The 23,401-nt window shown below is 39.2% G+C and overlaps 1 protein-coding gene across 1 annotated transcript in view; it reads left to right on the top strand.

The window, feature by feature from the left end:
• The window catches only part of CACNA1S (calcium voltage-gated channel subunit alpha1 S), a 451,977-nt gene that overhangs the window by 89,415 nt on the left and 339,161 nt on the right, over positions 1-23,401 (top strand). Inside the window, exons 6-7 of the mRNA XM_075195636.1 lie at positions 11,321-11,473; positions 13,840-14,045. Coding sequence (XP_075051737.1) covers positions 11,321-11,473; positions 13,840-14,045 — 359 coding nt within the window. The remainder of the gene's footprint in view (positions 1-11,320; positions 11,474-13,839; positions 14,046-23,401) is intronic.

Consider the following 23,401-nt stretch of genomic DNA (forward strand, 5'->3'; position numbering starts at 1 on the left):
ATCTCTACATTTGTACCCACTTTTTGGTATAGTTGTGGAATAGCTTTACGGGAAAAGTGGTGTCGCAATGGAATTCTGTAACGCGAATGCAAAACCTCAATTAACTGTGAAAAACCAGCTTTGTTTATTGTGGATATTGGACGCAGATCTAACACTAACATTGCAGCCATGGCGTCTATGATTCGCTTGGCGACTGGGTGACTGCTGTCATATTTGCTTCCCCTAGCAAATGATTGTTTCACAGTTAATTGTTGAAATGTAGGAATGCTCTTTTTCTTGGCCTTCCTCTGGGCTGACGATTCACCTCAAACAGCAGCAGCAGTGGGACTAACGCTTTCTTCAGAGGAATCATTAATAGTGCAGGAGTCATCCAGCCTTAATAAGTTGGATGCAGGGCTAACTACAAGCGCTACTGAGGATATTGATGAGGATGGTGTGGTGGGTGTATTTTGTAGCCATTGTGATGTCGGTGAGCGGAGGGTCCTAGCTCATGATGGAGTGCTTGTAATTTTTTTGGAAGAACTTTCAGCTTTTCCCAACACTTTGCCATGAACTCTAGTCAAATGGCGTAACATAGACAAGGTTCCAAGATGGTTAAGGTCCCTCCCTCGACTGACTGTGGCTTGACATACACTACAAATGGCTATATAGTTGTTGTCTGGATTGGGGTAGAAATAATTCCACACATAAGAAGTGGATTTTTTAGTTTTATGGCCTGGCATGACAATGCCCTTTTTCTTGTCACGTGCCGGAACTGCTGCCACTGGTGCAGGACTTACACAAACAACCTCATCCTCATCAACATCCTCATTAGTGCCCTCATTGCCTACTCAAATCTTCTCCTCATCCTCTTCTATTTCCATAGTGGCATCCTCAATTTGTGTATAACCTGCTACACTTGGGCTGTTAAGGCACACATCAGCAGAACTGCTGAAGGGTCACTCTTTATGGGTACACTAACAGAATGCTCCCGATTAGACATCCCACTGTTGGATGGACTCTCCACAGGGATTGTTGTCATTTGTGATTCAGAGCAAACATTATCCTCTATTGCCTTACAGCTCGGCTTTGACGCATAACAGTAGTTGTGCACCATTTGTAGGCTCAGTAACATTTTTGGATCTGCCACTAATAGAGAAAGGTGAAGGCCTCATTCTCTCTTTGCCACTGCGTGTGTAAAATGGCATGTTGGCAATTTTTTTTTTTTAGCGGCATTTAACTTTTCCTCAGTTACACTTCTTTTTCGCTTCAACAGAGTACATTTTTTTTGGGGTGTGTTTTTTTGACTGATTTCAAAAGACTGTGTAGTTTGACATCGCCTTGCCCAGATGACGTACTGGGAACACTACCATCAGGACTGGTGACAGAACCTGGTTGCTCATTCTGCTCATATGTGGACTGCCTTGAATCCATTCTGAGCCCAAAGCACTTGTAGTGCTACAAATTGTTTTAGATACTGCTGACAAATGACTTTTAACAGCCAGAAAAATTAATGCAAAAGATTGGGGGACACCCAAAAAGCACTTGGGAGTGCTAAAAATTATTTTTAAGATTACTGACAAACAGGACTGTTGACAGCCAGAAATATTAATGCAAAAGGGGACACCCCAAAAGCACTTGTATTGACAAATATTGAAAAAAAAGACTCCTCTATCTTCCTCTCTTCTCTATCAATTGTTATCAGAATTGTAGTCAGAATTGTAATCAGAATTATATTCTCTGTACCTGCTCTAATCAGCCTGTGACTACACCCTGCTCTCTCCCTCTGTCAAATGGCGATGGATTGCTGTGGGGGCGGGTATTTATAATTTTCAAATATCGCGAGAACCGAGCCCCGAGATTCGACGATGTCACAATGACATTCGGCCTTGATTTGGAATCCGAGCGGGCGGGAGAGTACCGAGCCTTTTCGGGTCGGTACTCGGATAGGCAAAGTTCGGGTGGGTTCGGTTCTCGGGGAACTTCAAACAGAGAAGAGTCTATAAATTCACAAAACTAAAATAAGATCTATTTAACTATATTGAGAATTAATCATTTGATTCTGTTAGAGCCTTCCCTCATACAAGTGATATAAATCAAAATGATTATTTTTTAGTTGAGCACATTTTTTTTCAGGAATGTTTCCCCTTGATGCGCAGAGATATTCTTGCAGCTTTGTCACCTTTTTCAATGACACTGGTTAAATCACCGGAAGCCTATTTGATGTCTGTCCCCTCCTTTTCTCCTTCCGAACTTTCGACTGAAATGACGATAATATTTATGTGAAGAACAGAATCAAAATGTACTTAAGTTTTACGATTAAAGGGAAAAAATATTTATTTTTAACACTCAGTGGACTACTAGCATTTGCTCACCTTGGACACTGTTTGAAATCACTTTGTGCTAAAGTCCCTCTTGGGTTTGTTCTGGTACACTGTTGTGATGGTCCATTACAGCTGTAGTGAAATACAGGTGTGATATATTCACAAATAAGCACAAGGTACACAACATGACAATTTTGTTGTATAAAAGGCGGGCTGGGCCAGGGGACAGGAGGGCATATGCCCCCCGGGCCGGACACATAAAAGGCTATTTTGGGCCAGTACAGGGACAGGCCTGAGTTTCTATTACTTTGTGGCTGGCCCCTCCTCTGGGACCAGCCACCTTAGATCATTGGCTGCGGATCCATGTCTCCTCCCCTCTCCCCTCCCTCCCCTTGTGTGGCCTATCATATGACCTGGTGTCACATGGGATGCGCAACACGTGACAGGTGCCGTCCCATGTGGAAAGATCAGTGCGCAAGGATGGAACAAGGTATGTGGTGTGTGTGTGTGATGTCAATACAGTGTGTGTGCGTCATGTCAATGCAAGGTGTGTGTGCTGTCAATACAGTGTGTGTGGAACATGTCAATATAGTGTGTGTGCTGTAAAAATATTGTGTGCTGTCAATACAGTGTGTGTGCTGTCAATACAGTGTGTGTGTGCTGTCAATACAGTGTGTGTGTGAGAGGTCAATACAGTGTGTTCGTCCTGTCAATACAGTGTGTGTGTGTGTGTGTGTGTGTGTGGAGCATGTCAATATAGTATGTGTGTGTGTGGAGCATGTCAGTATAATGTGTGAGGGAAGGGGGTTGTTAATTTAATGTGGGAGGTAGGATATTTTATGGTGGAGTGCAGGTGGGGGCTAGTTATTTAATGGATGCTATTTAATAAAATGTTATTTCTTTTGTAGCATTTTTCCAACAACTTTTATTCATTTGAGATGTACTCCAGTAATCTATTTTTAATTATATTCTATTTATCACTATTCTACAGTGCAGTCTCCTTTTTTGTTTTTATTTGCTTATTATTTGGCTTTGCAATAGGCCCTAGGCTTGCTGCAGTGGATAGTGTTATTTGCTTTTATTATTTGGGAATATATCCTTTTTCTGTATTATTAGTTTTCCAATTTGAACATCCTTAATCCTCTTCTTTGAGCGCCGGTTAACCCTTTAGTGGGTATATTTTGATGGAAACTATGAAATGGTGATGGAAATACTGTTGTAATGCTAAATCAATATATGTATCTATTGTTATCATACTAACTATATTTTTATTATACAGTCATCTGTCTTCATTGAGGAGGGGTTGTCTGATGTGGTGGAGAATACTGTTGAGACCCCTGCTCTCACCCAGCTGAGTTCAGAAGCCACTCAATAACCCACCCAGCAACCCACTCATTAACACAGTCAAAAGCCTGGCAGGAGGGGAAAGTAAAGTGCACTGGAGGCAGACAACCCAGAGGTCATGACTCATTGGATACTGGCCTCAACCAGCAGGCTGATTGAAAAAGAAGGCAATGAGTGTGGCCTTATGTGTGCGACCATAGCAAAAAAATTGAAATGCTTGGATTCTGAAAACATCATCATCTTTATCATTTATTTATATAGCGCCACTGATTCCGCAGTGCTGTACAGAGAACTCATTCACATCAGTCCCTGTCCCATTGGAGCTTACAGTCTAAATTCCCTAACACACAAACACGGACAGACAGAGAGAGAAAGAGACTAGGGTCAATTTTGATAGAAGCCAATAGGCTTATAGGTTATATCAGTATGTTTTTGGAGTGTGGGAGGAAACCGGAGCACCCGGAAGAAACCCACGCAAACACAGGGAGAACATACAAACTCCACACAGATAAGGCCATGGTCGGGAATTGAACTCATGACCCCAGCGCTGTGAGGCAGAAGTGCTAACCACTTAGCCACCATGCTGCCAAAACAGGGCCTTCGGAGGGGACCTCACCCAATACATGGGGTTGACGAAGTTTCCATCGAGACATGGCCCATCCCCTCATTTGCCGCTACCACTCCACAGTTAAAATCAATTCAAAGAAAGACAGTCCAGTACCCCTCCTGTCTATAGGATCTCCACACTAAGCAGCAGTGCCAGTATGCTGCAATACTGTGGAAGCCCATCATCATTATGAGCACCTTTGACTTTTATGTCTAAGCATTTTTCAAGATTTCGTTCTGTTTATTTATAGGTTCTAAATATAAATATATAAATATTTATCAACAATACCAACAATCGGTGCGCACAAGTCAAATACAGTGGATAATAAAGTCTCAGCGTGCTTGTTCGTGAACAGCCTTTGTTTCACTATATTTCGATACACCAGCAGGATAAAATCTGCGCGTCCTTCCCTTCTATCGCCCGATCTCCACAGGGGAACAACCAAACTCTTAAAATATCAAAAAAGAAGGGGCGCTTCCATGGTGTGTTATCCAAGTTAAAAGTTTTATTCCAAACAGTAAAATCACACGTACCAGATGGTAATATTCAGGCATAAACAATGCAACGGCTCAATTCTGATATCCACATACGAACAGCTCTATCTGAAGCAGCTCGAATTCAAAGAGTCTCCACAGTCACCTATATATATATATATATATATATATATATATATATATATATATATATATATAACTATATATAACTTTGTGTTTCAATTTTTATGTTCAGAAGTTCAGTTTATAAGTTAATTCAACAATTGTTAAAATATGTGTATTTCTTGCACAAACCTTCAAATATTGTCTGTGGAGAACTAGTATGATGACCTCACAGATCTCATGTATGATCAAGACTAGAGTTTGAGGAGAAATAGCTGTACTGTACTTGAGATCAACCAGTGTCCTTCCAGTAGCCAAATATCCCAGGCTAGCAACCAGTCTCTGCTCTGCAGATATGGGTCTTCTAAAATATGTTCTCCTTTTCTCTGAGTGGGGTACCCAGTTGCAGCAGATTTTGAAAAGTAAGGTCATCCATACACAGAAAATTTCTAAAGTCTTCAGAATTATTCTCCCGTATCTCCTGTAACAATGGCATATGTGAAAAGGACTCTCACCTCAGCAACCAGTCCTTGGTCCAACAAATCCGGTTTTTGCTTCTCCTTTTCTCCAGTTTATTGATTGCAGCACATAAACTATATATAAAGCAACACAAAGCAATGAATGGCACTAATGCTAATTCCACTTCCTGAATGATTGTGCGTGTGCGACTCAGTCCATTATTTACATTAGATTTACATATTGCTGCAAGGTAGGCAGATATCTGTTGAGTGTGTACAGAGTCACAATCTTTTCAGCAGATGGTTATGAGAGACGCAGATCTCAGTTCTGACTGTAAATCGTGCAGGTGTGCACGCATAAATCGGAATGCTTATCTGGACTTACAGTCGCTAAAAAATTGTATCTGAAGTCAGATTGCATAGGTTTGTACCCAGCTTAATAATGAAGTTATTATATATTTACAACAAATCCTACTGATTTCCTGTGTAAAAACAGTTTTTGCAGTCCTGAGAAATGTTCTCTATATCCCTCTGCACCATGCCCTTGCCATTGCTCTCCACGATACATAGCCCATCTTACAATCTCTGAAGGTGCTGTAGGTGTGTCAATATAATAATTAGAGATGGGCGGGTCCGGCTCCCCGAGAACCGAACCCACCCAAACTTTGGGTATCCGAGTACCGAGCCGAGTAGCTCGGTACTCTCCCACCTGCTCCGAATCCAAATCGAGGCCGAACGTCATTGTGACGTCGTCGGATCTCGGGGCTCGGTTCTCGCGATACTTCAAGAATATAAATACATTCCTCCACAGCAATCCATCGCCATTTTACAGAGGGAGAGAGCAGGGTGTAGTCACAGGCTGATTAGAGCAGGGACAGAGAATACAATATTCTTTTTTTTTTAATATTTGGCAGTCCCCAGTGCTTTTGGGGTGTCCCCCATAATTGTGCATAAATATTTCTGGCTGTCAAAATTACTGTCAGCAGTATCTACCAAATACTTTTTAGCACTCCCCAGTGCTTTTGGGGTGTCCCCCATAATTGTGCATAAATATTTCTGGCTGTCAAAATTACTATCAGTCAGCTGTATCTACCAAATAATTTTTAGCACTCCCCAGTGCTTTTGGGGTGTCCCCCATAATTGTGCATAAATATTTCTGGCTGTCAAAATTACTATCTGTCAGCAGTATCTACCAAATACTTTTTAGCACTCCCCTGTGCTTTTGGGGTGTCCCCCATAATTGTGCATAAATATTTCTGGCTGTCAAAATTACTATCTGTCAGCAGTATCTACCAAATATTTTTTGCACTACAAGTGCTTTGGGCTCAGAATGGATTCAAAGCAGTCCACATATGAGCAGAATGAGGAACAAGGTTCTGTCACCACTCCTGATGTTAGTGTTCCCAGTACGTCATCTGGGCAAGGCGATGTCAAACTACACAGTGTTTCGAAATCAGTCAAAAAAACACGAAAAAGAAGTGTAACTGAGGAAAAGTTAAGTGCCGATCAAAAAAAAATTGCCAACATGCCATTCTACACATGCAGTTGCAAAGAGAGAATGAGGCCTTCGCCTTTCTCTATTAGTGGCAGATCCAAAAATGTTACCGAGCCTACAAGTGGTGCACAACTACTGTTACGCGTCAAAGCCGAGCTGCAAGATAACAGTAAGTAATTAGAGGATAATGTTTGCTCTGTATCAGAAATGACACCAATCCCTGTGGAGAGTCCATCCAACAGTGGGATGTCTAATCATGAGCATTCTGTTAGTGTACCCATAAAGAAGGGCCCTTTCAGCAGTTCTGCTGATGTGTGCCTTAACAGCCCGAGTGTAGCTGGTGATACACCAAGTGAGGATGACACTTTGTCTTTAGAAGAGGATGTGGGGGAGATTTGGGTATCCGACGATGAGGATGCGGTTGATTGTGTAACTCCTGCAGCAGTGTGGCACCAGTGGGAGCAGTTCTGGCACGTGAGGTTCTGGCACCAATATGCACTTTCCAAACACAAGCAGGGATGAAGCAGGGGGCAGAGCACAACAGATTAACATCTGGGCTGGTTTTAAAGATTTTTTTAAAAAATGTGTGACCTTGACCATAACTCCAAACAATCCTACTATTAACATGCAAAGGATGGTGGAGGGCCTATCAGGGATTAAACTGTATTTTTACTAATTTACAGTCATAAGTTTTGGGTGTAATATACACCCAAAGACGAGTGCTCAATTGCTAAGAGTCATTAATGAAGAGGAAGACAAGCAGGCTTGTCTATAGAATTTGCAAGACCAAGTAATTTGAATTCCAAAAGTGGTGCACAACTACTGTTACGTGTGAAAGCCGAGCTGCAAAAAAACACTAAGGCAATCCCTGTGGAGAGTCCATCCAACAGTGGTATGTCTAATCGTAAGCATTCTGATAATGTACCCATAAAGAAGGGCCCTTTCAGCAGTTCTGCTTATGTGTGCCTGAACAGCCCGAGTATAGCCGGTAATACACAAATTGAGGATGCCACTTTGGAATTAGAATAGGATGAGGGGGAGATTTGTGTAGGCGACGATCATGTAGGATGATTAGGGTGCAGACAGATACCAAACTGCCTTTGTTCATTTGTTTTAATATTCTAATTCTACAGTCTATGCAGGCTGCCTCTTTTCTATTTTAATACAAGATGGGGGGGGGGTCTGATGCAGACAGATACCAAACTGCCTTGGTCCATTTATATTTTATATTGTTCAGTCTATCCAGGCTGCTTTTTTTCTATTTACTCCTAGTGGAGAGGGGATCTGATGCAGACAGATACCAAACTGCCTTGTCTGTTTCTTTTTATATTCTAATTCTACAGTCTATGCAGGCTGCTTTTTTTCTATTCAACTACAAGTGGAGGGCAGGGGGGTCATAGACAGCAACCAAACTACCTTGGTCCATTTATTTTTTATATTGCTCAGTCTATCCAGGCTGCTTTTTTTCTATTCAACTACAAGTGGAGGGCGGGGGGGCTATAGAGACAGAAACCAAACTGCCTTTGTCCATTTCTTTAGATATTTAACTATAAGTGTAGGGTGTAATATACACCCAAAGACGATGGCTGCATTGCTAATATGCATAGATGGAGAGGAAGACAATCTGGTTTGTGTATAGAATTAATGAAGGCCTACCTACCAGGAATTAAACTGTTTTTTGGATAATTTATTAGCTTTACAATTACATTACATATCCAAGAAACAGGTGGAGCACTAAATTTATTTATTTTAGGCCCAAAAACATTGATTTTGCTACAAAATAGCAAAACAAAACCAAACAAAAACATGCAATGGCGGTTTTGCAAAACACGACGGTAATCCAGATCCAAAACGGAATACAAAACCAAAACACGGGGGTCAGTGACCATCTCTAATAATAATACAGAGTTAGAGTGAATGCTTGTAGTTAGCTATAAGTAGAAACAATTTTTTGGTGCTTGACTGTATAACCTATAAAGTCATTTATTTCTTATACAATCCCTACTTTATTGTGAGATGCTAATTAAAGCTAGTACATGTTTACATACTAAAGTATGCAGGAGTGAAATTGTTTATTTAAATTTGTAGTGGACTGTTATATATATTTTTGAAATCATTCAAAGGGGCACTAACATGGCTGAATTAACCGTAAATATACATCTAGGGTAAAACAAGGACATATGGGAATGATTTAATTATTTGTGACCAAATCACTTGAGAATGCAACAGATTATGTCTCTATTTTTGTTTATTTATGATATTAGTAAACCTTTGGCAAGGGTTATTCATGATATAATCTGTTCCCCATTTTAATTAATAGGCAATTGAAATAAAAGGAAAAAGGTTGTGCTTCGTGTCCAGCACCTATCAATCCGAGTATGTTGAATGATGTAGTGTGAGGAGGGTAGGTGCAGTGCTGTAGAGGAGTAGTCTGAGGAGGAAGGTGCAGGGGTATGTCTAATCGTGAGCATTCTGATAATGTACCCATAAAGAAGGGCCCTTTCAGCAGTTCTGCTTATGTGTGCCTGATCAGCCCGAGTGTAGCCGGTAACACACAAATTGAGGATGTCACTTTGGAATTAGAAGAGGATGAGGGGGAGATTTGTGTAGGCGACGAGGGCGCTAATGATGATGTGGATGATTAGGGTGCAGACAGATACCAAACTGCCTTTGTTCATTTGTTTTAATATTCTAATTCTACAGTCTATGCAGGCTGCTTCTTTTCTATTTTAATACAAGATGGGGGGGATGTCTGATGCAGACAGATACCAAACTGCCTTGGTCCATTTATATTTTATATTGTTCAGTCTATCCAGGCTGCTTTTTTCTACTTTAATTATTTTTAATTATTTGTGACCAAATTACTTGAGAATGCAACAGATTATGTCTCTATTTTTGTTTATTTATGATATTAGTAAACCTTTGGCAAGGGTTATTCATAATATAATCTGTTCCCCATTTTAATTAATAGGCAATTGAACTAAAAGGAAAAAGGTTGTGCTTCGTGTCCAGCACCTATCAATCCGAGTATGCTGAATGAGAATTGCATATGAAATGCTTAGCATTCATATGCATTTGTGCATGCAAATTTGCATTTAGACAAATGAAACACCAGTGGGTAACTGGCTGTAAACAACATAAGGCAGTTTTGAATTTAAATCATTCAGTTGGTTCCTTTATGTAAAAGTTTGCAAACTGTGAAATGATCTGACTAGTGCATTTGCTTTAGATTTTGTTTTGTTTTGCTTTTTACCTGTTGTTGTTGTTGTTGTTGTTTTTATCTTGTCTTGAAATAAAGCTTTTGGTATATTTTCACAATTGGCAAACATATGTTATTGACTCTTTTTCTCTTGTCCATTTGGACTTTTTCAAATTTACTATAACAGATATGATGTGGGAAATTTGAATTTCCTTTTAGTGATTTTCACATTTTAATAAATTTCCATTAATAATAATAATTAATAATATATTTAGAGACAACTATGTTTATTGAAAACTGAATTGAGCAGAAAAACAATTGGTATTTAAAATTAAAGTAGGTTAAATCGAGTTTTCTTGTACAATTCCGACATACTATACACTCAATGGAGGTAATTTCAAAGGGAAAAATAGCTGTTCTGCAGCTCAACCACAGCTTTGGCTTTTCTTTTATCTGGGGAAAGAGAGACAGAAGACTTGTATGCCTCCAATACCCCTCCCCCCTCAAGGAGGCTACCAGACCTACATAAAATAGCCCTGGGACTCTTCCCAACCTCCTGGGTTGTGGAGGCCTGGGTAAATAACAACACTAGAGACTCTGGACTGGCAACTTTGTCCGCCAAGTAGCCCCAGAATAATGGCAAGGGATCCCTAGTACTTGTGTAGCCCTGGGGCTTGTTTTCACTATATCAGGGGCATCCAGTGGTACAGGATTCCCTGTGACAAGGTTGTGGCTGGCTGAGGATTTCAGGGTGGGAAATGCTCCCTATATTTTTTAACTCTGTTTTTATATTTCAACCAATATAATAAAATTGGGTACTGTTTAAATCCGAGTGACAAGTGCATCTGCAAATATATATTTGTTTCACATGTTAGGGACTCATCTATAGATGCCTTGATGTTGGCAGGTGAACTTATCTCAATATAGCTATATTGTGCGCAAAATTCACCTACAAACATGTTCCATTAAATTTTTGGGTCTCCAGCAGAGAAATTCACTCCGAGCAATGTCATAAACAACTTCATATCCACAAATTTATTTAAAGCAAGTAAAAAAGGCAAAACTGGGATATATTTTTTAAGAAAAGCTGACAATATTATTTAGTTGAAAGGGTGGTACTAAAGGAGAGCAGGAAGTGTGAACCTCTTTGTGTGTTGGGCAGACCATCAAGGCCCATTGATGCAAAGCAAAGGTATTTTGCAGTGTGCATGAAGTGCACTTCGTAAATAAAGTCAAATATGTGTAGAAATTATAAAAAAAAACTGTAGCATACAAGCATGCTTATCTGTTAATAATGTATGATTTGCTTTTCCCCTAGGCCTTCAAGTGGTACTAAATTCCATTATTAAAGCAATGGTTCCCCTTTTGCATATAGCTCTGCTGGTTCTTTTTATGATTATTATATATGCGATTGTTGGACTAGAGCTATTTTCTGGAAAGATGCATAAGACGTGTTATTTTGCAGGAACAGGTAAGAACAAGTAATAGCAACATGCATATTTTCATAGTTATAGTATAAGTGGGATATATTACACTCTATTTAATTTTATACTGATAGGGACTGATTCATCTTCGGACATAAGTCCACTTGCAAGCCGCATCTTGTTTGAAAAAGCTGTGTATGTGCGAGGGAACGCAATTGCATGTAGTTTATGCCCTACAATTTGAAGAGTGGAAGGGGTGAAGGAAAGAGTGGACAGACGTAAGGGTGTGCCAAGGGCGTGCCTACAAGGATGCACCAGATTAAAGTTTAGGGCATCTCTGAAGTACGTGTTTTTTAATTGTATTATTTTTCACCAGCTACAGGCCAGGTGTTCCGACTAATAGTGATTACTACAAATGTGCCAGAACATGTGTTTGAAAGAGAGATTGTAAAAAAAGAGGTTTTAAAAGTTGGAAATAATTTTTGCGAACTTTTTTTTTTGCATTCTAATGTGGCACTCTATATTGCACCTATGCATGTACGTATACTGCAATCTGTACTGTAGGTCTGCATAGGGCAAGTAACATATTAAAATGGAAATGTATCCTGAGATCTGCTTGTATTGGAATACGCATACCGTGTAATAGTTACGGGCATTGTCGTGAACATAGGTTATATCAAATTAATCCATTGGTAGGTTTAGTTAAAGTGTAAAATGTGAAGTGAGAGAGTCTGATGTAAATGTATTGGTTGGCTTTGCACATCCCAGTGTGAGAAGATAGAAGTGTCACCTGGGGGCAGCTTCAAAGAGCTCCCAGGGTGAGATATAGCCTGGTTGTGACACCTGAACAGACGTTTAGGTACCGCTCAGCATGTGGTCTGGCTCAAAGAGGCCATGTGCTGACATAGGCTATATGTAATATAGACAAAAAGAATTCAGTTTTAAAATATGCCACTTAAAATCAATATAAGTAGTGATCAATGTTGAATTAAGAATTCTGCCCCACAGAGAAATGAAGGAAATGAGTGTAAGCTCTGCGAATACACTGTATTTAGGCGTGTTTGATATCAAAAGATGGACAGAGTCATAGGGGATTTATTAATGATAAAATTGGATCAATGTGACACTCTACAAAAAAGTTATATCACATAGTAGAATTGATTAGTAAATCAGGCAACATGCAAATGGTGATTGAAAAAGTGGCACGGGCCACAACCCCCTATTAGCATTAAACACTGCCCTTGTGAAGACCATCCCATTTCATTTTGCTTAAAAACCTGTGTTTTGAAGGGACAAATTGTTAGCTTCTTGGGTATCAATCTAATTGAAGGACTGTCCATCTTTTCTGCCTGCTCCAGGCATACAGATTATTATATGCAAGTGATGCTCTGTACTTTCATCCTATTTGTTTTTATAACTGTTTGATATCTTTTACTTGCATGTCAAACCTAATCTAACAGTTTTTTTTTATTCTCTGTAAGCATTGTACTTTTTGTATATTAAATCTAAAATGTAATAGTTCTTTCCTTATTGCTCTAAACAAATTCATTGCCTGTTTAGAAGAGACAGATTGCTTGGCTGGATTAACTCTTTAGAAACCAGTGTGTAAAGGATTAACTGTTTAGCTACCAGGGCACAATTGGGTGATTAAGTCATAGGTTTGCTATTGGCCTTATACGTAGCTGGTGGCAGTTGCTGAGAGGTGTGAAGCGTGTGTCTGTGTTGGGAAAAGGGATCAGCGAAATCTGTAGCCTTAGAGAGAGGCGAGTGTGAGATTTATGTTGGAATCCTGTGTGTTTCCTTACAGTAAACTTCCAAGTCACAAGTGCGCAGAGGGCAATTTGTGATAGATAAAGGGGTTCAGGAGCAGTTTCCTGACAAAATAGAGGTGATATATTGTATGACTGTTGGAATATATGATAAGATATCTAATCAGGGAGTAGCTAGAGGGGCTTATCCATGACTGGCGTGTTTTTTAAATGCAAGTTGCGTTGACATTGGCTACAAAAATGAATCAAATCCATAATGTGTAAAGAAATAACAGTAAAAAAAAGAATTAACAACTCAAAAGACAGATATTTACAACAAAATCTCTTAATATTATATAAAAATAAACTTCTCATAACTTGTCCAGGACCTTCAAGAGTTCAAGAAAATCTAACCATGAACTCTTTATCTATCTAGGCTCTAGTAGCATAAGTTAATTTGTGGGTTTTATCTCCACTACACATTTGATTCACCCCTTTCCTATAGCTGGTTATACAAAGTCCCTTTTGGATTTTAACATAACTAAACACTTTATTATTTTATATATTAGATACATGAATCTGATTTGGAGTGGCACATTTTAAGTTAATGAAACTGACATGGTTCAAAGGCAATGCATTTGTAAAAATATTACTTTTCTTCACAGATATAATTGCCACGGTTGAAATGGAGATGGCTGCCCCATGTAGTACTACAGGCCAAGGCCGTCAATGCACAATGAATGGAACACAGTGCAGGGGATGGTGGCCAGGGCCCAACAATGGTATTACTCATTTTGACAACTTTGGCTTTGCCATGCTGACTGTATATCAGTGCATAACTATGGAAGGGTGGACAGAGGTGCTTTACTGGGTAAGAGTGGCACTACGGCCTTTGTTTTTTTTTGCATAACATATAATCATGAAACTTCAGTTTTTCATGTCCATGAATGTATATTAAAAGAATGATTTGTATTTCTTTAGATGGTTTATTTTGTAGGAATGGAAACTTTCATTTATCACATTTATTTTAGAATTGGCTGCAAAGCTTGAATAATATCCCATTGGGCCCTTGGCAAGACACAGGTTTAGGCTTTTACCTGCTTAAATTTTCACACAAAAAAATCCACAAATACAAAAATGGGTTAGAGAAATCCAGGCTCCTCAGCAGCACCCACTTGGCCTAGGTTACTTTCTAGATGATCCGACTGTAAGTGAGGTAGTAAAAGGCACAACATCAGGGGAGAGAAAAGAGATAAATTTACAAATATGATCTGTGCCAACCTGCTGCACTCAAACTGGATCTTCACTGTCCAATAATTCACAAAATATAAAACAAAAGGAGAGTGCTGAAGTTGGAATAAAAGCATTTTAATTTGTAATGCAAATTGTATCCACTTATAAAAAAAGATAATAAAATGCAGTGATAGAAACAGTTAGTGATAACCGTGCTGCCCAAAACCAACTATCAGAAGTGCGGCTTGTGTCCTATGTTTCATTCCACAAAGATCACCCAAAATTCCAAACACGTTTCAAATGTATGCATGCTTCTTCAGTGGCATTATGGGTGTCCTCATTCATTGGGGTATTTATATAGCGCGAAAGCACTCATGAATGGCACAGAGGGGTCTATTTATGACAGTGTGATCAGCAGTGAAACAAGAAAAAACAGCTGTTTTCTCCGGAGAATGACCACTGCACAATTTATGGAGGCATTAACACAGGAGAAATCAGAGATTTCTCCTGCATCAACCTACTTTTCGTGGGTTACTGCAGTCCCCATAGAACTCCTCGGGGACTGCATTATTAGTAATTTGCTAAGCAGCAAAAAGCAATGCTTTTCGCTGCAAACTAACTCTATCTCAGGATGGCATTACCTTACCTTTGTCTATGGGGTCCATTGAAGCTGAAATGGATTCAAATGATCACCCGCTGGCTCAAATCCTATGCGCATTTGCAAATTTTATCCATGCACGTGCAGTACAGATTTGGCATTCAACCTGCAGCATTAGGCTGCAGGCGAAGACTTAAAACACTTTGTGTAGGAGGGGTTTCTTCGCCTGGGCTTCCACCGGTGCCCACCAGGGGTATCATAGGTACCCTGGTGGGCCAGTCCAATGCTGCTCTGAGGTTTCTCAGCTTGTTACCCAGTAGAGTATCTGTTTTTTATTACCTATTTTTTTTTATTGTGCTAGAGAACGCATTTTTCAGCTAACGTCTGAGAGGATAACAATTGGAGGATAGGCAGCAAAACTACAGTCATACTTGAATTATGAGCTGCATCTATCCTAATATACATGCAGCTCAAAATACAGCACATAGAATTGGCCACATCAAGATACACAGTCATCATAATCAACTGGATGACTATGACTGCTGTCTTTTTACTGTATAAAAAGGTGAAGAAATAAGATAAAGATGTGAACTAATCCATCCCCCACCCCCACCCCAGAAAATAGAAAAATCCAGCACCAGTGCTATATCATGGCAAAGCAGGATGACAAGGAGCATGGGGGCTCCCTGAAAAAAAAATGATAACTAACACCAGGCTATGCAGGGCCACAGACATGCAGGGTCTCTTTGTACAATGTGCAAGCCGCCTATCCTAGAGGCAACAAGCTCCTGAATATCACTGTGGCTTATCTTGGCTCCCCTGGTGCATTTGCTGTCAGTGTAATAGTAGAAATTAAAAATTAAATAACATACTATCGTGGAACTACAAGACCCAGCAAGATCTGGCAGCCACTAACTGGAGCTTGTGGATCTAAAAGTGCCAACATACTCTGATAGCAAAGACCTGCTTCTTGCTGGCTGGAGAGTAGGAAAACTGCTCTAGCTGATTGCGTTTTGAGCTTTTGTGGTCGATAAAGCTTGTTCATCTCGTTGTGGCGCTATTAGGAATACTATCACTCTTTTCTATTTTTTTTTTTTTTATTTGAAATGCCTTTGCACAACTTCAGAAACAAAGAAAAAAGATTCCCTATATATTTAGGAGTAGAATAAAAAGGTAAATGTTTGGTTGGAGTGCTGGAAGCAGTCCACTTGTTCTTTTCGCCTCAGACCTCAGTTTTTGTTGACCCTCCTCTGGTTTATAGGGTTTGACTTAAATTGTACAAGCAATTCATGATTTACTGATTTTATTAAAGAGGCTGAGTGATGTGGCATGTCTTTAAAACATGAGGGCCAATTGTAAAGAGCTAACTAATTTGCTGCCACTATATAAATAAATGAGGATGCTGGGAGATAAATGCGCCTGCACCTAGTGCCGTAACTAGACATTTCAGTGCCCTGGGCGAGACAGGGCACCGGCGCCCCCCATCGAAGTGGGAGTGACATTTGCCAAGTGGGTGTGGCCAACCTAATGTGGGGGTGTGGCTAGAACTTTACTGAAAGAATTCTGCTACACATTTGCAAATGCATGATATATATATCTATATACATATAGTTTTCTCTCTCTCATATAAATATATATATATATATATATATATATATATATATATATATATATATATATATAATGGCCGGACTGGAACCAAAAATCAGCCCTGGCTTTTAAAGTACACAGGCCCACCTTAGTTCCAACAGGGAAGAAAACATGTACCGCCACGCAGCGGCGGCGCCGAACAGGGCGTTACCTCATTGTGTTGTGGGTGTGGCCAACATGGGGCATTGATACATACATTATAATAATACATTACATTTATCACGCTCTCCCAGCCACATCACGCCATCCCCCCAGGCACATTATGACACCCCCAGCCCACTGTACTTATCTATTCTTCTGGTGTTGCTGACATCAATAAGGGTGGGAACTTCCTGTAGAGTGAGCAGGGAAGCTCTTTGTCTCATGAGATTACCAAATCTTGTGATACTTAGAGCTCTTCTGCTTGCTCTGCAGTCTGTGTCCTGTCCAGGAACTGGGAACAGCTATCAGTTCCCTTTCCCTAACCAGAGCTGGATTAAGGCTCAGGGTATTTTTGACATCAGGGCCCCTATTATGTAACATGGTTATCATTTTAGACAAATACACAGGCACTACTGTTAGAAGCACATAGCTCTGCCTTCACAAGCAGTATGTTGTGAAGCGGGACATACATCCCAACTGTCCTTGCAGTCGGACCAAATCCTGACTAAGGGAGACAGTCACCAAAATTCAGGACTGCCCCACCAGATTCAGGACAGTTGGCAGATTATCCTGCTCTCTCCTACCTGTCTTGGTCACTTTCACCACTTGTAGCAGCTGGTTTCTTTAGCTCAGTTCATTCTTGTCTTGATCCTGGAATATTGGATGCCCTATTTTGAAAAAAAAAAAAATTGGTACATGAGATTTAGAAAACTCCAACCAGCCCCAGTGTTAAAACAATAGCACTCACGTTTTATAATTAGGCCTCCCTCCAGTCCCCACTATAATAATATTCACATTTAATAAGTAGACCTATTTCCCTCCAAATGGCCCCAACATTTAATTAACAGTATACCCATTTACTCAAAACAAGTTTCCCTCCCTCCAAACAATACCAGCAATAAATTAAATAGCATTAAAATTTAGTAAATATAGCCATTTTCCACAACCATCCCTGACAATAAATAATTCATATTCACATTTAATAAATAGCCCTCCTACCCAAAATCAGCCCCATATTCAATTGATAGCCCTAAATCACCCCAGCATTAAATTAAAGGTTTCTTCACCTCACCTTAAATAATTAGCCTCCACCTACACTCCACCATTAAATAGCCTACCTCCCACACTCTATTAAGATCCTCCCTTCCCTCACATATTATATTAAAATACTGCACGCACACGCTATATTTAAAATACTGCACGCGCGCACATACACACTATATGAACATGGCCAAACGCACACTATAGCAACATGGGGCCACACAGACACACTATTAGCCACACAGACACACTGACACAATTTTAGCAACACAGACACACTATTAGCCACACAGCCACACTATTAGCCAAACAGACACACTATTTGCCACACAGCCACACCATTACCTACACAGCCACACAATTTGTCACAGAGACACACTATTTGCCACACAGCCACACCATTTGCCACACACACTATTAGCCACACAATTTGCCACACACACTAATAGCCACACAGCCACACTATAAGCCACATACACTATTTGCCACACTGCCACACAGACACACTATTACACAAACACAGAGACACTTAACTTTTAACATCCAGCAGCAGCACACTGCGCGCTGTCCGGCAGACGGAGAATCAGTGACTGCTGCCTATGCGAGCAATCACATGGGATGGCACCACGTGACAGGCGCCATCCCATGTGATTGCTTGTGTAGACGGCAGTCACTGATTCTCCGTTCACCGAGCAGCGCGCACAGTGCTGCTGCTCAACGGGCATGCGGACCGGCCCATCTCGCCATCGGCCCTTCTGGCATTTTCCAGAAGTGCCAGATGGCCAAACATAGTGTGATAATGTCAATTAGCAACACAGTGACCATATATTCCAAATTGGTCTCGTACCAAAAACAGAAGATAAAATCGCTTATCTGGATAATAATATCCCTTAGATTTTCCACAGAATTCTTCTCAAGTGACCTCAACCTTCTGCGTCTTATCCAATACTAGGACTCAATAAGAAATAGCAAATAATAGTGTAGTGTGTTCATAACATACAGAGAATTCCTTCTATATACAAATTTTATTCAAAAACCATGCCATATCCATTCATGACAATAAATTGCCCGTACATTGTATAAAATTAAGTCACACTTATCTGTAACAAGGACTCATCCAGAGATCCTTAAGGCCCACAGGTGATGTCAGTTCCTTCCACCAGAACAGGAGATAGCCACGAGTAATTGTTTCCTTAACTCCTCTGGAATTAAACCTCCTTAACGATCACCGGCCAAACATTCAATGAACCAGTACTCCCTTGACGCGTTTCGTCCTCCACGACTTTCTCCAAAGGGTAAGTTTCAAAACATTTAGAGGGTCCTCTCTTTTATAATCCCCCTTCTCCATCGACATTACGATATAGCGGAAGTCCGGGCCGGGCTCTCACTTCCGCCCACAGACATTGTGTCATTTCCGCCCAAAGATATTATGTCACTTCCGTTTCTCCGAGAGACAAACGTTTCCATAGATACCATGGCATTATAAGAATCACACTACAAACTAAAATGCATATACAATCGCTATCTAATTAATACAATCAGACATCGTAAATTGCCCATATGTAATAGGGTACTAAATCCCCATATACCGTTACTAATTAAAATCTATTCTAGACAGAGTCCAAATATATAAATATAAATATATCTAAAATCAGCTGCATTGACAGGATTGATAGATACAATAGGTTTACTAGTATACCACTACCATTGAATCTATTCTAGACAGAGTCCAACTACATAAACATATCTGTAGCCGGCTGCATAGACATTGCTACTAGATATGAATAAGTGACATATTATAACCATATCACTAATCTATATACAATTCACCTAACTCATCGTTACAATCAGGGAAAAGGCAGAATAAATAACAAAGAGAGGAAAAAAAGAGAAACGAGGTTAGTATACATTAAATAAAGGGGCTATTTCAAACGCCTCATTAAGACCCAGAGGTGCAAGTGTGTTCAACTTAAAAATCCACACCATTTCTCTACATGACAGTTTCCTAGCAAGATCTCCACCTCTAGGACCCAGTACTACATGTTCTATAGCCTTGAACTTTAATAAATCAGGATTACCATTATGAAATAGAGAGAAATGTTTTGGAACCGCATGTGTCTGTAGTTTGTTCTTTATTGCTCGTATGTGCTCCTGCATACGTATTTTCACCATTCTTTTGGTTTTTCCAATGTACTTCAAATGATATGGACATTCCAACATATAACTTACTGAGGTGGTTGTACAATTCATCCCACTTTTGATCTTATATTCTTTAGAGCTTGCAGAATAAGAGAATGTTCTATTTCTAGGATCAACCCACTTGCACATATTACATTTACCACATTTCCCAAAACCATAGTTGAAATTCTTCAAAAAAGTCCCCCTATTTATATCATCAGATTTATTTACCAATAGGCTAGGTGCTAACATAGCTTTCAAGTTTCTAGTTCTCCTAAACACAATGTCTGGTCTATCATTCAACTCAGTACCTAGAATCGAATCCATTTTAATGATATTCCAATGTCTGTTGAGAGTATATCTAATCCTCTTTTCATCGATACTAAAATCAGTTATAAACGAAACTATTTCCTTTTTAGTATCCTTGATCTTATACCTTAGAGTATCCTCCCTCCTTTTCTCTCTTGTTCTTTCCAAAGCATTATTTAATAAATCAGCAGGATAACCACGTTCTTTAACCTTTCTAGGTAAATCTTTGATTGTTCCTCACATATCTCTTTTTTAGAACAGTTTCTCTTCACTCTAGTGAATTAAGAGAGTGGTATATTATCTTTCCATTTTTCTGATGACAACCTTCATAATGGACATAACTATTACTATCCACCTCTTTAATGAAAGTACTAGTTTCAATATGCCCCTCTATAGCTTCAAGTTTAAGATCCAAAAAATCTATACATTTATTATCAGTCTTATAGGTAAAATTCAAATTGAGACTATTCCTTCCAATATATTCAAAAAATGATTGGAGACTATCACTGGAACCTTCCCAAATCAAAATGACATCGTCTATGTACCGCTTATAGAAGACAATATTAGAACTAAAGGGATTATTACAGTATATATTATCCAATTCCCATTTCCCCATAAAAATATTAGCAAAGCTAGGCGCAAACGGTGTACCCATAGCAGTGCCACATAATTGGATAAAAAAGATGTCTAGGTACTGATTTGAATGATAGACCAGACATTGTGTTTAGGAGAACTAGAAACTTGAAAGCTATGTTAGCACCTAGCCTATTGGTAAATAAATCTGATGATATAAATAGGGGGACTTTTTTGAAGAATTTCAACTATGGTTTTGGGAAATGTGGTAAATGTAATATGTGCAATTGGGTTGATCCTAGAAATAGAATATTCTCTGATTCCGCAAGCTCTAAAGAATATAAGATCAAAAGTGGGATGAATTGTACAACCACCTCAGTAATTTATATGTTGGAATGTCCATGTCATTTGAAGTACATTGGAAAAACCAAAAGAATGGTGAAAATACGTATGCAGGAGCACATACGAGCAATAAAGAACAAACTACAGACACATGCGGTCCCAAAACATTTCTCTCTATTTCATAATGGTAATCCTGATTTATTAAAGTTCAAGGCTATAGAACATGTAGTACTGGGTCCTAGAGGTGGAGATCTTGCTAGGAAACTTTCATGTAGAGAAATGTTCTGGATTTTTAAGTTGAACACACTTGCACCTCTGGGTCTTAATGAGGCGTTTGAAATAGCCCCTTTATTTAATGTATACTATCCTCGTTTCTCTTTTTTTCCTCTCTTTGTTATTTATTCTGCCTTTTCCCTGATTGTAACGATGAGTTAGGTGAATTGTATATAGATTAGTGATATGGTTATAATATGTCACTTATTCATATCTAGTACCAATGTCTATGCAGCCGATTATAGATATGTTTATGTAGTTGGACTCTGTCTAGAATAGATTCAATGGTAGTGGTATACTAGTAAACCTATTTTATCTATCAATCCTGTCAATGCAGCTGATTTTAGATATATTTATATTTATTAATTTGGACTCTGTCTAGAATAATTTTTAATTAGGACCCTCTAAATGTTTTGAAACTTACCCTTTTGAGAAAGTCGTGGAGGGCGAAACGCGTCAAGGGAGTACTGGTTCATTGAATATTTGGCCGGTGATCGTTAAGGAGGTCTAATTCCAGAGGAGTTAAGGAAACAATTACTCGTGGCTATCTCCTGTTCTGGTGGAAGGAACTGACATCACCTGTGGGCCTTAAGGATCTCTGGATGAGTCCTTGTTACAGATAAGCGTGACTTAATTTTATACAATGTACGGGCAATTTATTGTCATGAATGGATATGGCATGGTTTTTGAATAAAATTTGTATATAGAAGGAATTCTCTGTATGTTATGAACACACTACACTATTATTTGCTATTTCTTATTGAGTCCTAGTATTGGATAAGACGCAGAAGGTTGAGGTCACTTGAGAAGAATTCTGTGGAAAATCTAAGGGATATTATTATCCAGATAAGCGATTTTATCTTCTGTTTTTGGTACGAGACCAATTTGGAATATATGGTCACTGTGTTGCTAATTGATGTTATCACACTATGTTTGGCGCTCCTTTTTTGTATTTTTTAGGTGTCACATCTGCAATTGATGTATAAAAGTGAAGCAGCCTACTGTATGTGAATCTTTTTACTTATATAAGCACAATATATTCACGTGACTGTGTTAATGCACTAAGCGCCGTTGTCTTTTATCACTGTTTTTATATATATATATATATATATATATATATATATACACACACACACACACACACACACACACACACACACCTTGGCTGTTACTAAATTACATTAGAAATAATTGTCCAAGCCAGGCTCTGGGAGAAGGTTCAATTTTATGTTACTTGAATACGTACACGTAAACAAGTCATCTTAACAAAGTTAGAAATGATGTGCAGGATAAAATAAAAATAGATTTAATAGTGTGATAGGTGTTAGGGTAATTTTACCTCTCCTTTATCAAGTCCCTTCAGATATCAGTGAGATAAGATGCTGGTTAACCAGGAGATCAGTAATCAAGACACAGACATGCCAATGTCAAGATAGAACTGAGCTGTGCTCGTTTATTTCTGGCATACATTTATACATGAAAAAGCGTTTGATCTGGTTATAGAACAGAAACACATGATTGATATTTTCCTGAGTAAATATAAATCTTCTGACAAAGCTAGTTAGTTCTCTTCATGTCACTTTTATGGGTTCTTATCAACTTTCACTGGAGCCAGTACTCCCAATGTCATCATCATCCATTATCCCATGTCCTAGGCCTCCATCCGGGGTCTTTGAGATAGGTCAAGGCTGGAGCTGGTGATTACACTGAATGTATTTTTAAGGCAAATGCCAAGATTTTTAACTCCTTCACATATCATTATTTCCATCATCATTGAGAACCTAGAAATGCTCTCACAATCTCCCTCCTATTAATAATATATATAAAAGGTAAAAAATGTTAAGGCCTGAAATGGTGACATCTAACGCAGCCCAGACTAATTTTGTACA

The sequence above is a fragment of the Mixophyes fleayi genome, chromosome 2, assembly GCF_038048845.1.
Source record: "Mixophyes fleayi isolate aMixFle1 chromosome 2, aMixFle1.hap1, whole genome shotgun sequence".
Classification (NCBI taxonomy): domain Eukaryota; kingdom Metazoa; phylum Chordata; class Amphibia; order Anura; family Limnodynastidae; genus Mixophyes; species Mixophyes fleayi.